Below are 15,058 nucleotides of genomic sequence, written 5' to 3' on the forward strand. Positions count from 1 at the left end.
AGCAATCAAAGAAAGAAATAAGTAAAATGAAAGACTCAAAGAATGAATTGAAAGACATTACTTTCTTTTTACAGACCTACCATTTTGTTGGAAATTTGAAGTTGGAGGCTGAAGAGGCTTAGCACTTATGTGGCAACGGTTTCCTTTCCATCCTTTTCCACATCTGTGAATAAAACAAGAATTTTTGAAGAAGAGAGGAGAAAGGATCATAAACAGTGATGAGCACAGAGGAAATGCCAAGTGCTCATTGAGCACTTTTGCCAGTGACTAAAGCTTATCCAGGAATCACAAAGAGAGCAGCAACAAAGTTAATATAATGGAATGTAAGAGAGAAATACACAAAGCAAACTAGGAGAGAAAAAAATAAAACTAAGTTCAACAATTACAATTGGCTTCATTGTCCATAATGCCATCATATTGTTCTCTCACAGCAAATTTCCATGTATCCCCCATGTGAGGGTTAAATACATTTCTGAGTTGAGGAACTGGTATCCTAATATAGAGAAAAATACACAATTAGAATGCGAAAATATGTTTTTCTCTTGTCCCCTAATTTGCCTCTCTTGTTTTTCTTTTTTTTTTTGTAAAAATGATACTTTTCCAGCAAATACCCTGTCAAAACTAAAGCTACACTTGACTGCAGCCATCTAAAATTATTCCAAAGTTTCTGTTTGGTAAAATCCAGTCTTGATTTGAAGTGACCAAAATATAAAATATCTGACACAATCTTTGCTGTTTTGATTTACACCTGTTGCTTAATGGTTAATCACTTTCACCAAAAAGGTCTATATCATTTGTCAATTTAATTTGCCTCAATTAAGCTTTTGTCTACTTGCTTTTATTGTGCCCTTCTCTCTCCAGCAGAATGAAGGGACCCTGGACACCTCAGCCACCTTTGCTGAGACACAAGCAGTTTGGGGAATCTCCAAATGGCTGCAGCATAAAGGGTTTTTAGGGAGACAGCCACAAACTGACATCTTAATTTCAGGCACCCCACATGGTGATTGAACCCCATCCTGAATGTATTGATGGAGTGACTTCTACCAGCTTTCCAATTATATGCATGGCTGCTGATTTATGAGCTTCATAAGTTTTAAACTTTTTAGAAGGGAGTATCAGAAAGAAGTGATGGTAGTAGTCCCGTTTCAGTCCTATTAATGTCAAAAACATAGAAAATTCATTTCACTAATGATTTCTTTCTTTAAAGTTTCACAAGCTATTAATGTGGGCTGGAATGCATATTGAGATGCTTTCTAACTCTAACACCACGATTTGCATAGTCACCACTTTTTGAGATGTAATTTTGAAATTGTTGTTTTCTCTCCTTAAATATATAGAGTATGAAACCTCACATATACACAACTAAATCTTTATATTAAGGTTCTTTAGTTTGGACATGTGAGAGAGGACTTCATGCTATTTGCCATAGTTTAGCACAAAGTATTTCCCACGTGCCTTACCCTAGCAGCTGCACACAGAGTGAAGGAGGCATTTCAGAGGGACAGGAGAACTTCATTTTCCCAGAAAACAACTTAAGAGAGGTGGATATAGGGAGAGGAAGGGTGGGGTGATAGGAGCAGCAAGAATCTGTAGCTGCATCAGGGCATGTCAGAATCCAGATCAATATCCCAGTTTCAGACATGACAGGAAGGTGACTTCACTAAAGACCGAAAGAGACTGATGCACGATTTGTTGCAATTCAGTGTCTGATTGAAAAATTCTGGGCAGAGACTATGCCAGAAGGGAAGTATCAGCCCTACTCGAACACAGTGGGCAGAGAGAGATTTTATTTAACCCATTTACACCACAGATGGCTTTTCTGTGGTTAAAGGGTTACCTTGTTCAAGGTTAGTAATTGATATACTAATGAATCCTAGCTTTAGAAACTGCAGCCAGTGGCATAACCTGACATGCTCACTCTAAAGGAAAAATGGTATAATTTCAGTTGACAGCTCTGGCTGAGCTGGAGACCCATTGTATTCACTGACTGAAAATACCTGGTCTTTTCAATCCTCCCTCTTCTTCAGCATACTACAAAAAATCATGCTATTCATAAGCTGCTCTTTTATGCAGAACGATCATCTTATAAAAATGTCAAATTGCAGCTGGGCTGATACTAAGCTCTGTGGATCCATGTAGAATCATTACAATTTGATGGTAATCACCCATCAAAAGAATTTTCTGATTACTCTCAATTGTATAATTTCCTTTCTCCCTTTTTGCCAGATATTCTGTTGAACTAGATATGCTTTTAACCAAAATTGGCCTCTTTCTTGTCACTGCAGAACTTACTTGACTGTAAAAGAAAGAATAAGAAAACAGATTTGCAGCTGTGCACAAGCACTTACTCAGAGTGGCAATGAGAGGTGCCTTTTGCTGGTTTGGGTGCACCAGGACATAACTCACCTCAGAGCTGCAAAGGGCTATTTCTTATAATGCAGGTGTGTGTACTGGTAGGACTGTAGGAAAGTTCTATTACCCAGAAATATCTGAATATATCTTCATATGCTGTTTCCATTTATTGATGGAGTATTTCCTCATATTTGTGCTATGTTTGGATTGTGGATAAAGAAACATCTTTTAGTTTATCTTTCTATACACACAGATTTTATGATCAACTACTAACTCTCTTGACTTGGCCATTAATTCCTCTTCAAATCTCTGAATGCTGCATGACACATACCACTTAGGAATCTGATGTCAGACTGTCAAGGTGTTATTTTGGCCAGTGAAATGATTTTCCACTGTGTCCATCTAGGCTGTTACCTTAAGTGTCACTGACATTGGCTGGGAAAAAAAAAAAAAAAGGTAAAAATGGATTAAGGTTGAGCAAAGATAATATTTCTGCAATTTGGTAATTTATAAGGACAAATTCAAAAACAAATAGATGGGAAAAATGTTGTAAAGCATGAAGCATGGGGACTATTTTATAGGGAGAGGGAGGAGTTCAAGGCAAAAAAGATGAAGACAATAAAAACACCATAGCTAATCCTTAAAAACCAGGATGGAAAAGGAGTGCTAAACAACAAAAAAATTGAAGAGTGAGTGTATAAATTGGTTAACTGCTCCCACATGTATCTTAGCACATTATTTGTTATTTTTAAACTGTGACAGGGGATCTTAGCCACCATCTCTGCCACTGAGCTAAAATATAAGACTATCAGAAAAATCTTGGTTATATTTGGAGACTCATTCAACCCTTCATAAGATATGTTTATTCACTACTAAAAAATTCCATCATCTCAAGTAAAAAAAAAAAAAAAAAAAAAAAAAAAAGATGAGAAAGTAAGAGTTACAGCTAGTTTAGAACCCTGCAACTGTCAGTGAGACTCCAAGAAAAACATGAGAAAATTGCTCATTAATATCCTTGGCTCTCAGCTGATACAAACATCGCCTCTGGCTTTTAATGAAGCCAAACATTTCTGTTCCAAAAATAGAAGGAAGCTTGTCTTAAATACTCAAAAAAGCCTTGTTTCATAGATACCTTACAAGATTTTGTTCCTTTTATATTTATCACCTCTAGAAACTCTAGCTGACTGCAGTGATAGCTGTGGTGGACAAATCACTCTGTAACTTAAGAGGAGAGGATAGAATGAGATTTCTGGCACTAATATCTGCCAATACCTTAGATTAGAGAAAAAGAGAATAGTCCTAGGCCATGAAGGTAAATAAAATATAAATAATTTTTAATTTTTTCAAACTACTCCAGAAAGCTTTCTACTAGAAAGCTGAGTGGTGCTTTCAAAACAAACTATTATTTTAGGCGTGGTCTTCTATAGGATAGTTGGAGGTTTTGCTAAGAAATGCAGAATGACAATCTTTTACAGGTTTGAAAATGCTATACCACTATATATTTCTTTATATTTAACAAAATCCAGAAACTACTACTTGTGATAACCAACCAATCAAACTAGTTGGTTGGAAGCTATGCAAAACTTACACGACAAAACAGAACCTATCATCCTTAAGAAATGAGATACGTGTACCCCCTTCTCTAACTCTCCAAGGCCTTCTGCCCATGCAGTCCTTTGCACCTGTGTAAGTTGGGTGTGGAAATTATGTTCTTCTCATCTAGTGACATTTCCTGTAGGCTTCACACTCTGTCCAATGCATGAAGTACTAGGCAGTTGATTAAAAAAATGGAAGAGTCCTTCTTTTCATTGAGAAATAAGAATATCGGGAAAAAAGATGGAAAGGACAATCATGGTATTAAGTTACAGGGATTTTGAGGAGATGGATGACATTCCCTTAGGTGTTCGTACTGAGGCACAGAATACACAATCATATGCTTTTGCAATCACAAAAAAATTGTCTCAACCCCCAGACTTGGCTCTTTGACTGTTACTGCAAAATTGTATCAGGTAATAACAGTAATAATACCAGGCACCTTTATAGGGAATCGAGTCAAACTTCACCTTTGTAATGTGCAATCCTTGAGACAATCAATCCTGAAGTGAACTTTAATTACTCTAACAGCACCGGGTCAGAGCAGCCTTTGCATGCACCCAAGAGATGACTCCCTTGAAGTCCAGAAAATGAAGAGCACTCTTAACTAGCCATCCACTGTTGAGCACGGATTGTACTTCTGGGAGGCTGACAAGTTTCTTCTTCAAAGTCACAATTGCTTTTCTCTCTGATGAGAGCAGCCAGGGATACACCAATGCTGTTATGGTGTAAGGACCTTAAGGAGTACAGATCAACCATGTCTTCTGGTCTATGTGTTAAATCTTCATTAGCAGGGTAATGGGAATTTTGAAGAGCTTACTTAATAATCCTCTTCTGCTATTTTATTTTTAAGACAGACAATTCTGAAAAGACTCTGAATTTATCTCTTGAGCCATGAAGCTGAAATTCCACATTATTTATGTACAATTAATTTCCTCAGACTAACGACTGACTAATTAGCAGCACCACATTTTACACAAGTTTTAAGCTTATCTGAAATACAGATATAGCCATTGCAATCCATTTAGACAGGAAACTCCTCCTAGTTGAAACAGGAGGAGCAACAGAGAAAGACAGATGAAATAGCACTTGAATACTTCCATGCCAGTGCACATCCTAATCTATCCTGCCTGACAAAATGTCTTCTGCTATTAGCAAGTTCTTATAGAAAAGTCACCCTGGAAGGGAGAATGTGAGCCCTTCAGATTTGCTTCCAGGATTTCCAACTCATTATTCCCCATATATATATTGGTAATGCAGAGGACAGAACTTAGCATTGCCTGTGTTGCTGCATCCCGTGCCTGAAGCTGTGGCTCATCTCACTCAGAATAAAAAATAAAAACCAGATAAGGTGTTTGTTGTGTTTGGTGTTCAGTCAGGGCAGGTTTAATTTACAGGAACATGTCTGGCTAATACACTGCTTCATTTCAGAATATCAATGCACACCTCCTTTTCCTATTTTTATCCAAAAAAAAATTTATATAGAAAATCTAATCTGTTTTGCTTTGTGCATATTCAGAATGACCAAAAGTTATTCAGCCAACTATTCAGTGTACATGGTGCTAATAGTATGTAGATTAAGGCAATAATATGTGGACGATTGTAGCTATATATTCCTCTGAACATAACTGTATACTTTGCAATATCCTTTAGAGAATGTTCTTATGAATCTGCTCCAATGCAGTGAGCCAGTAGCTTCTGGGTGAGCTCAGATTTGCCATTGCCATGTTTCTGATGCATTTTCTGTTTATAATACATTACATGGGGAACATTACACACGAGTGCTGACACTGTCTGGGAGCTGTGCCATGTATGCCTACATGCTGGACAGCTGCTGTATTGCAGTGCAGGCTGCTCCAGGAGTGGTGTTGGATGATACAGGGGAAAAAACCCACCAAAACCACAACTCTAGTTCCCTGCAGAAAACAGAATTTACATCTCTTTGCTATATCAGTGTGGGAGTTTCTCTGCTCACTATCCCTCCAACCAATATTAAGCAAACAAAGCTTCACTAGAGTCTTGATGAAAACAGCAACTCTTCACTCCATTATGAAGGAAGAAGCAAACTCTACGTCAGAAAAGCAGTTATCCTTTTGTACACATACTCCTCAGATGCTGTAAACTCCCAGGACCACAGCAAGGAACAAGGAACATGAGAGGAACAAGAACTCCCCATAAATAGTCATAAAAGAAAGCTGAATAAACTTCTGACGAGAATTATATGATGCAACTGTGTATGGTAACAAAGGCCTGGAATTTGAGGACGTAGATATGGCTCCTATTCCGAAAACTGTTAAAATTCATAAGTGGCAAATACAAATGAATTAACATGAAGGAGAGCAATATGAGGTATAAACAGATTCTAAAAGAACTATAAGTACTCTGAGAAAAGATCTATGCACTCTCATAGATTATTCAAAGAAAGTAATGGCTCACTTTGTATCATAAAAGCATGCAGTATGCATAATGAGTAAGATAGAAGACTTTAGAGATTACAGTGATTAAAGTCATATGGCAGAGACTGAAAAGATCAGATTTAATTTACACAGAAGATGAGTGGGAGCAGATATGCTGAAGGTAAACACAATGATATATGGTAAATGGAAGAAAAATTGTGTGTTGCTGTCTATCTTCTGAAACATTCAATCAAACTGAAAGGAAATCTTAAACTAATAATAAGGGACCTATTTGTCACACAGGTTAACTGACCTGAGGGAATCCTTGCCCCACAGCAAGTCTTAAAAGCCAAGAACTTAATGATATGAAGTAGAGAGCTCCTTAAATCAGAGAATGAAACTCTTTAGAGGTTGCAGAGCTCAATTTGATAACTGATGGCAATTTGGAAGAAAATGCATATATTGGCATCATTATCTTTTATATGTATCTTTTCTCCAGTGTGTGCTGGGAGCTACTCCCAGGTCCCTAGCATGAGACACTGATTACTCATTGCTCTTACAGCCACAATGAGAGGTTCTAATTACAGCCTGAGCTGAAAAGGAGAACTGTTATAAGGAAGGACATGGCCAGTGCATCTAATTGCTTTTTATAGAGATAAACAATGAAACTATGGTAACCAGTTTAAAGGTTTAGAGAGGGACTTAATTCTTCTAACATTAAGCACCTGAAAAGGGAGGTGCCTAGAGACATTTTGGACAAAGTTAGACTGTGTGAAATAAAGAGACCAGTCCTCACTGGGTCCTTTACCATTGTCTGTGAGAGTGTCACAACGAATAATTCTGACTGAATAGGTATGCTTAGCTTTTTCACAGCCAGGCAAGAGGAAAAACACCTTAATGTTTGCTGTGAAATGTTGAAACAGAAAATAAGCAACTTCTGGTTTTAGAATAAGAGCATGAAGGTGAGATTTGTATAATAGACAACTTGTGGGTGACTTCCTGTTAGGTGCAGGCAAACCCTTTATTACATGGGGAAGGGAAAATTCTTTCTCTAATGCCTGACATCTTGAACAGAGAGGTTGGAAAATTTCAGAGCACATATTTCTTCACTGAAATTAGTTGATACATGAAAAGGCTTATATTTCATGGAGAATTTGAGCTTAAATTTTAAAGAAATTCTGCCAGTACCTGAAACTTGCCTGATCTGCCTTATTTCTTTCTGGCTCCTAGCCTAAACACCTCAGAAGGAAGTAAAGTTTTGAAGTTATTCTGATGAGATCACAGGTCTGAAAATCAAATTACTTACTGTTTCCATAAATTCTTTCTGTTTCAGACCAGTGTCTGATAATCTTCCACATGAATTTTTTTTAGGGTGTTTAATGCTATCATCAGGAAACACAGACTTATATGGAAATTATTTGCTGTGTCATTTGCTTTTGTGCCTTTAGTGTTTGATGAAATAGGCCCCAGCAGAATTCATTGAAGGTTGGTATGTGGCATGCACTGTGTTTTATGGCACAGATATATTCAGCTACAGCAATGAAGCAGAAGTATGTGTTCACAGCAGATGGTCAGACCTGCAATCTACCATTTAAACAATTACACTCTTTTTTATGCTGCCTTTTCCCCACCTTCTTATATAATAGATTTCTGATAACAGATTTTTCACTACTATATCACTGGTTAAAAGCTCCAATGGGACAAATTGTGAAGCTACTTCTGGCACTGAAGAAATAATTTGGTGCTAAATTCAGCAGGTAAATGACTATTCACTTAGATAGATAATAAACAAATTAAAAGTCTTAAGATTTCTTAAGGAACAAAAAAAATAGTGCTTTTTAAAATGAAGTTTTCTCTAGGACAAAAGCAGTATTTCAACCCTAATTTACTCAAAGGTCAAACCACCAGCAAGCGTGTTGTTTAGTTCTAACTGATGCTGAAGTGAGACGTCCACACAAAAGTGAAATAAACAACTTGAAACAATGTAATAGGTGCACTTATTACTGATGACTGGAGGTAAGAGTCCAAATTACAGCTGAGTCGCGAGTTTCAGCCCACTGCTTCTGGAGCCGTGCTTTCCAAAAATTGACCCTCAGAATAAATGACTTTGTCCATAAAATAGTCTTATCATTTTAAGCCTGGATAAACCAGTGAAAATCAGTCATTTTGTGAACTAGAATCAAAATATGGCATACTGTGAGCACCGGGCTGGCACCCTGTCTGCTGAGGGAAGTTTGGTGCAAGTCCTCCAAGCAATGTGCTTGGCATGTAGAGCATTTCACTAGTGAGAAAAGCAAATAATCTGCACCATTTCTCGTTCTAAGGAACCTTGGCGATTGAAGCACTACTCATTACCATTTGCCACATGAAGAAAACCCACCCAAGAAGTCTGTATCAGTGCAGCAGCACCTGTTGAAGCAAAGTGAAAATGTTTTCTGAAGAGAGCTGAGCTGAAATCAGCTTACAGAAAAGCAGTCCTTCATGCCAGCCTGCCTATCTACCTTGTTTCCCAGTTATTTCTTCCTCCTTTTTTTTTTCTTTTTGTCCAATCTTGCATACCTTTCTTTCTTTGACCCTCTTATGTTTCTCTTCTATTCTTTCCCTCCTTCCCTTTTGCTCCTTGTGGAACATGCATTTGGACCTAATCTTTGATTTGCTTTTGAAGAACACTCCAAATAAGGGAACAGACAGAGAGAGGGCAAGAAGAGAAAGAGAGAGAGAGAAACAAAACCTCTAGAAAACGCATTTTATGTCACTGTGTCTCAAATATAGACCTTGGCTGCAACTTTTAGAGGGCTGAATAGAAATTAAGGAATGACCTGAGAGAAAGTCTGCCTGTGCAGTTGTATTGACAGCTAGTAGCAAAATTATTCTGCTTTCAAAAACCAGCTCTGATTTCACATTTAAGTAAGATTAGGAAATAATGCAATAAATTATAGAAGAGATTTTGTTCATTTCACAGGAAAAAAAAAGAGCTTTTTGCTTAATTTACAATGCTGTGATAAAACAGAGAGGGTTCTCTATGAGTAGAAAGCCCGATAAAAGATCCAAATATATTTGCAGTGGCTGTATTTTACCACAGAGACTATCCTTTTATAGCTTTGTTTTTCCTAGATTGGGGATTGGGATTTTTGGGGGGTTTTTTGTTTTGTTTTTTAACTTATTGTTTGTTTGTTAGGTTGTTATTGGTTTTGGTTTTGTTTGTTAATTTTTTGTTGTTTGTTTCTTTTGAGTTTTGTTTGGGTGTTTGATTTTTGGTAGAGAGTTCTGTTTGTTTTGTTTTTTAATGTTTGGTCTTATTGCTTTTAAGCAATAATACTAACTGACAGTACTACATACTCACTACATTATTATCTGCACTATAGCTAGGTAAGAAATAATAGGTATTTATTTCAGTCAGTTCATGTATCTGCTTTTACCCTCAGAATAGCTTTCATGTGAATGAATCTACAATATCCAGGTGAAATTAAATAGTTATTTTAAAAGCTTAGCCATGGAAGTGTTTTGACTATATTAACTACACACTTGGCACAAATAACATTTAAAAAAATAGTTTAATTTTTTTTCTTTTTCTGCTGCCCTTTTTCAGGATTGGTTCAGTCATTTTATCAGCTGAAATGGTTGGCTTTAACCAGAGCCTGCCAACACCAGGCATTGCTCCTGGCAGGTGGATTGTTGTATATATTGGAGATTATAAATCATTTTGCCATTCTGAGACAGTCATAAATGTATCTGCTTGCACAGGGGGTAGCACTGTACAATAACATCTAACTCTGCTTCTGTTGTACAAGGGAGATGCACAAGAACAGGCTAAGATAACATCAACACAAAAACATTCTATAAAATGTTTTGCTTACATTTTAAATGTATGCTTATATGAAAAAACCCAGGCCACAACCAAAGAAAGAGACAAAACTTCTCTTTTGCTTACCATCCATGTACCAGAGAGACAGTGGTTTATGCTCTGAATTGCACACAACCCAGAAAAGACTTCAGTTCAGCAGAGCTCTACACCTGCCAGTGTGGCTCACGGAAAATAATGCAGGGATGTTGTCTCTGCATAATTTGCAGGTTTTAGAGATGAATTTCACAGATGCTTGGGGAATTCTCTCTCTAGTTTCTCGTTATCAAGTTAAATTTATGAAATCTTCAGAGGAATGACCTTTAAACAATTTATGAGAACCTGAGACACTTTAGATGCAATAAAAATAATTTCATCACAACCTTACTTCCAGCTCCACATTCTCTTAGCGTTGTTATGGTTACAGAGTCAAGACTTGAGAATTTAGGAGAAGCTGTAACTGAGGATTCCCATGCAATTTGAATTCAAACCCTCAGGTATGCCTGTTCAAGCACGTATTTAATAGGAAGATCACAAACTTGCCATGCCTCCCTCCCATATCTAAAGCTTTAATTCTGGTATTCAGTATTTAGCATTGCAATATGATTATAATCATGGCATTCTGCAGAGGTAATTCACAATAATAATAAAGAAAAGAAAAAAAGCCAACAGAAAAAACCTCCATTGTTATTATGAATAGCTAAATCATCACTTCTGTTCTTAGTATTTAAACCTTCAAACTTCAGCTCTTAATACTACTCTATTTGTTGATCTAAAGAGAAATTTGAACTCCAAGTGCATTCCTGAAACTTTTATTGAGGAGAATAGTCAGGTCTAAACGTGGCTTATTTGAATTAATTTAATAGAAGCGTTAATTTCAACTGTTGTACCTGGTACTTTGATAAAGCAAAATCTTTCCTGTGATTCATGCATCACAAATTTCTAATAACATATGGTGACCTAATGATAAAAAAAATTTTAACAGCCCTCCAGCATCCATTCAATAAAGTCTCTTCTTGGTTACAGCCATGGAATATGCAGTACAGATGAAGAAATGAGAACTATTCCCCTGTTGTTAGCACTACTGTGCAACGAATCACTGTACATGAAACAATTCAGAGCAGCCTTTATGCTCCTTTAGCATGTACTGCCAGGCAGAACAAAAGCCTAGTTAGCCTGCATTGCTGGTCAGCAGCCCCAACAGACAGTGGCAGCATCAAAAAAATCTGTAAGATCAAAGAATCCTTGCTATGTTCTGTTTTCCTACTGATGGTTTTATGTCAGCAGTTGGGACAAGGTGGCAGGGAGCCATGACAAACATTCTGTATCAATAAGGGGCAGATTTACATTTTGTAAAGCCGCAGGACTGAGGTGTTTATATAAGCTGAAGTCAGCTTTTATATAGCTGAAAAAGTGATTTCATTAACCCACTTCTCATCATCTAAGGACATTGCAATTTTTCATCTATTTGGAATAAAAAGTGTATATTTTTTTCTGCAGAGTTCCTAGCAGATGATGGTTTTTTTTACTGCTCTTGAACCAGTCTGTTACAAAGGTGGTACAATGCCCTGCCTTTATTCTTCAATATCAAATAGCTGAAAACCATGACAAGACAACTTACTTTCACAAATACCTTCAAAGAATTAGAATAAGAAATGTATCGTATTGATGCACATCAGTTCCTTTTTTTTTCTTTTAGAGTAAATAAATTAATAATTTGTTATATTGTTACATATATGTTCTCAAATAGACCTGAGGTAATCAACTCTCTAATGTGAAAAAGAAGACTGGACTTATTTGCATATGACAGTTTACTGTCTTTTGAGTGAGATTAGACATTGACCTTTTCAATTTCTTTTGCTAGGTTTTTTTTCTATAAGGACTTTTCCACAGAAGTTTCATTGACACTGTTAATGTAAAAACAAGAATAACCCAAAGTTTATCCTTCTTTTTGTGAGGTTTTTGATGACCTGCTACTTTAGTTTCCAGTTTTGTCATCTAAGTTTCCTGTCCATTTTATTCCATCTTTTTTCTTGTCTTGGGAAATAGTATAAATGTTAGAGTTCAGTAGTCTATGGTGCCCTTTTTCTCTATCCAAAACTTGTATAGTATAACTTTTTTGGTTATATTGTGATATTAACCACAACTTACCATCAGAACTACATCTAGACCTAGCCTACTAAAGCAGAATATATGTTGTGGGGACGAGGTACATGTAGAGAGTTGTGAAATAGTGATAGGATAATGCAAGGCTAATTTGATGTCCATTTTTGCCATTTTATCCAGGACAGTCAGTGCTTGATTTTCATATCGAAATTCTGCAGATGTCAGCCTGTTTATTTCCAAATGTAAATATGCGTATTAAGTATCAGCTTTATGTTAAATGGATTCAATTAGTGTGATAGCTTCGGTTGAACTCTTGATGGAGGAAGGAGGCTGTTTTTTTTCCCCTGGAAACTACTGACCCGCCAGAGGAGAGATGGGGAGAAGAGCAGAGACTGCAGCTGAAATCACACCGGGCAGGTCAGGGAGACACTGGAAAGTTGCTGTGCTGGCCTATGGTTCCCCTAAAAGGGCTGAGAAACCACTGTAAGGAGAGGAGAGAGGCAAGAGGATGAGCCAAGGAGAGAGCCAAGGGGATGATTCTTTGGAACAGAAGGAGAAGGAGCAGAGCTTGCAGTTACTCAGAAAATGTCCGAGTTAACCACAACAAGCAGGGAAGTGAGAACACGTCTGTGAGGACAAGCAGGCAAGGGGACAGCTCTGAGTAAATGCTCTTACTTCTGCTTTATTGTCCCTAGCCACACTGAGCTTTCTCAATTTAAATAGTGTTCGAATTCAGATTCCAGTAAAAGCTGGCTTTTAGTTTAAAAGCCTTTTTGTGTTTAGTCTGGGCATGTCCACTTTTAAGATACAGCATTTTGCAACTACATCTTATTGGATAAAAAAAATAATACAACAATATTATTAGGGGAAAAAAAAACAACAAACCAACAATTTTTTCCTTGGCCTGAATTTAACCTCAGGTTAGGTGATATACTGTGACCTTGCCAGACACAGAACTAAAGTTTCCTTTAGGAATTTCCATCTTTTGGGTGTGACAATATGGTAAAACATCCAGTAAAAACGATTGGCTAAGGTAGCAGCTGTTTATGCAGGTATTTTCCCATGCACAAGTACAAGAGGAGACATGCAGCTGCTATGAAGCAGCAGGAGTCTGAGCCTGCCTCTGCTTGTCTAAAAAGGTGGAAAACAGAGGAAAACATCCTGCATGATGGACTTTGTTTGTGAGCCAATGTTTGGGACTTACTTTTTTAAATATTTTTTTTAATATACAGCACAAGTGATAAAAACCTGTATTTTCATTATTTTCATTATTTTCTAAATTATATCTCGATTTAAGACTTTAATATCTTTAAATATTAGATTGTATATTGTGATTATTAGCAAATGTAATAAAAATATATTTTTGCTAACACTGGATTTAATAATGCCTCATTTTTAATGTGCTCCCACCCATTCATACTCTCAATAAAATTACTTTTCTCATGTCCTTATGATTTCATCCACTTTTAGCCTATTTCTTCAAGATCTCTACAGTACTCTCAATGCTCTCACATGAGCACATTGACAAGGCTTAGCATTATATCATGAGATGTGTGTTGGCAAATACATGCAGGGCAAACTGGATAGGTAACTATTGAGGCTCATGCTGCCATTTTGTCTTAAAGACAGCAGAGGACTAAAAATTACCTGTTTTTCAGGTAATTATTTAGTAAATATTTTTTTAAAAAAAGTTCTAGGGATATCACATCGTGGGCACCTCTCTCTCATCAAGATTGGTCAAATTTGACAGACCAGCTAAATATGGATTTAGGTGGAAAGAATCATGGTCTGACAATTAGAATAGTAGTAGTTGCACTAGCTTTGTTTCCTTAGTGTATAAGGATAAAAAAAGTTCAAAAATGACAGAATTTTTCTGTTCTGTTTGCAATTGTGACCTATGTCTAGTAAGACTTGTGTGTCCCAAACAGGCATACATTTTCTCATAAGTCATTACATCTGAATACACTAAGGGAAAGCTCAGCAGTTACTTCCAGAGAGCAGCCCTGTGCCAGAACTGTATATTGATGAATGGCACAAGAGGAAATCTTGAACAAACATGCTTTTAGTGTAGCCAGCTGACAGCATACACTGTGGCTTCTTTCCTTCATCCTGTCCTCCCTTCTCTCTTGCCCTCTCTCCCTTCTCTGAAAATTAATTGTCAAAAATCTTGTAGTCAGGCTCACCCCAGAGGAAACTGAAAGGAAAAACAATATCTATTTCCTTCTCTTGGCTCATACACAGTAAGGAACAATACGGGGACAAAATAATATTTTATAAGTATTTACACCTCTGTCATGTTATTGTCATTTATGCGCTACCTTCAACTGAACTTTTAGCTCCTCAAGTGATCTCTCTCCCCATCTATGATTGGTATTGTCCTATTTCCATTGTTAACTAAACACATCCCTTGATTATTTCAAATGTGGCAGCGATGAGAGATAGTTGGGTCTATAGTCAGGTCTTTGCCCTGTGCCCCCCTCATGTCTCTAATGGACAATGTGATTTTTCCCAAGACAAGAACACCAGTGGGGATTGCAGGAGGAACTGTCTGGATGCTTGCTCAATGAATGACTCCAGAGTGGGAAAGCTGTGATGATTGTGGTTGTCTTTGGTGCATGTCTCCTGCAAGTGTCTACATAGATGCTTTGTTGCCTTTGACCTGTGCATGCTTCAAGGTCAGAGCCTGAGACCTGTCTGTTTCCAGGTGAGCCTGCTGACACTATAACCCTTTGGACTTGCTTGTGTTGTATACTGCACTGGCAGTATTTAG

The 15,058-nt window shown here is 37.2% G+C and overlaps 1 protein-coding gene across 1 annotated transcript in view; it reads right to left on the bottom strand.

Annotated features, from left to right (window-relative positions):
* The window catches only part of MALRD1 (MAM and LDL receptor class A domain containing 1), a 237,299-nt gene that overhangs the window by 13,397 nt on the left and 208,844 nt on the right, over nt 1–15,058 (bottom strand). The window contains exon 37 of the mRNA XM_014889594.2: nt 81–163. Coding sequence (XP_014745080.2) covers nt 81–163 — 83 coding nt within the window. The remainder of the gene's footprint in view (nt 1–80; nt 164–15,058) is intronic.

This window comes from Sturnus vulgaris, chromosome 1, assembly GCF_052056855.1.
Source record: "Sturnus vulgaris isolate bStuVul1 chromosome 1, bStuVul1.hap1, whole genome shotgun sequence".
Taxonomy (NCBI): domain Eukaryota; kingdom Metazoa; phylum Chordata; class Aves; order Passeriformes; family Sturnidae; genus Sturnus; species Sturnus vulgaris.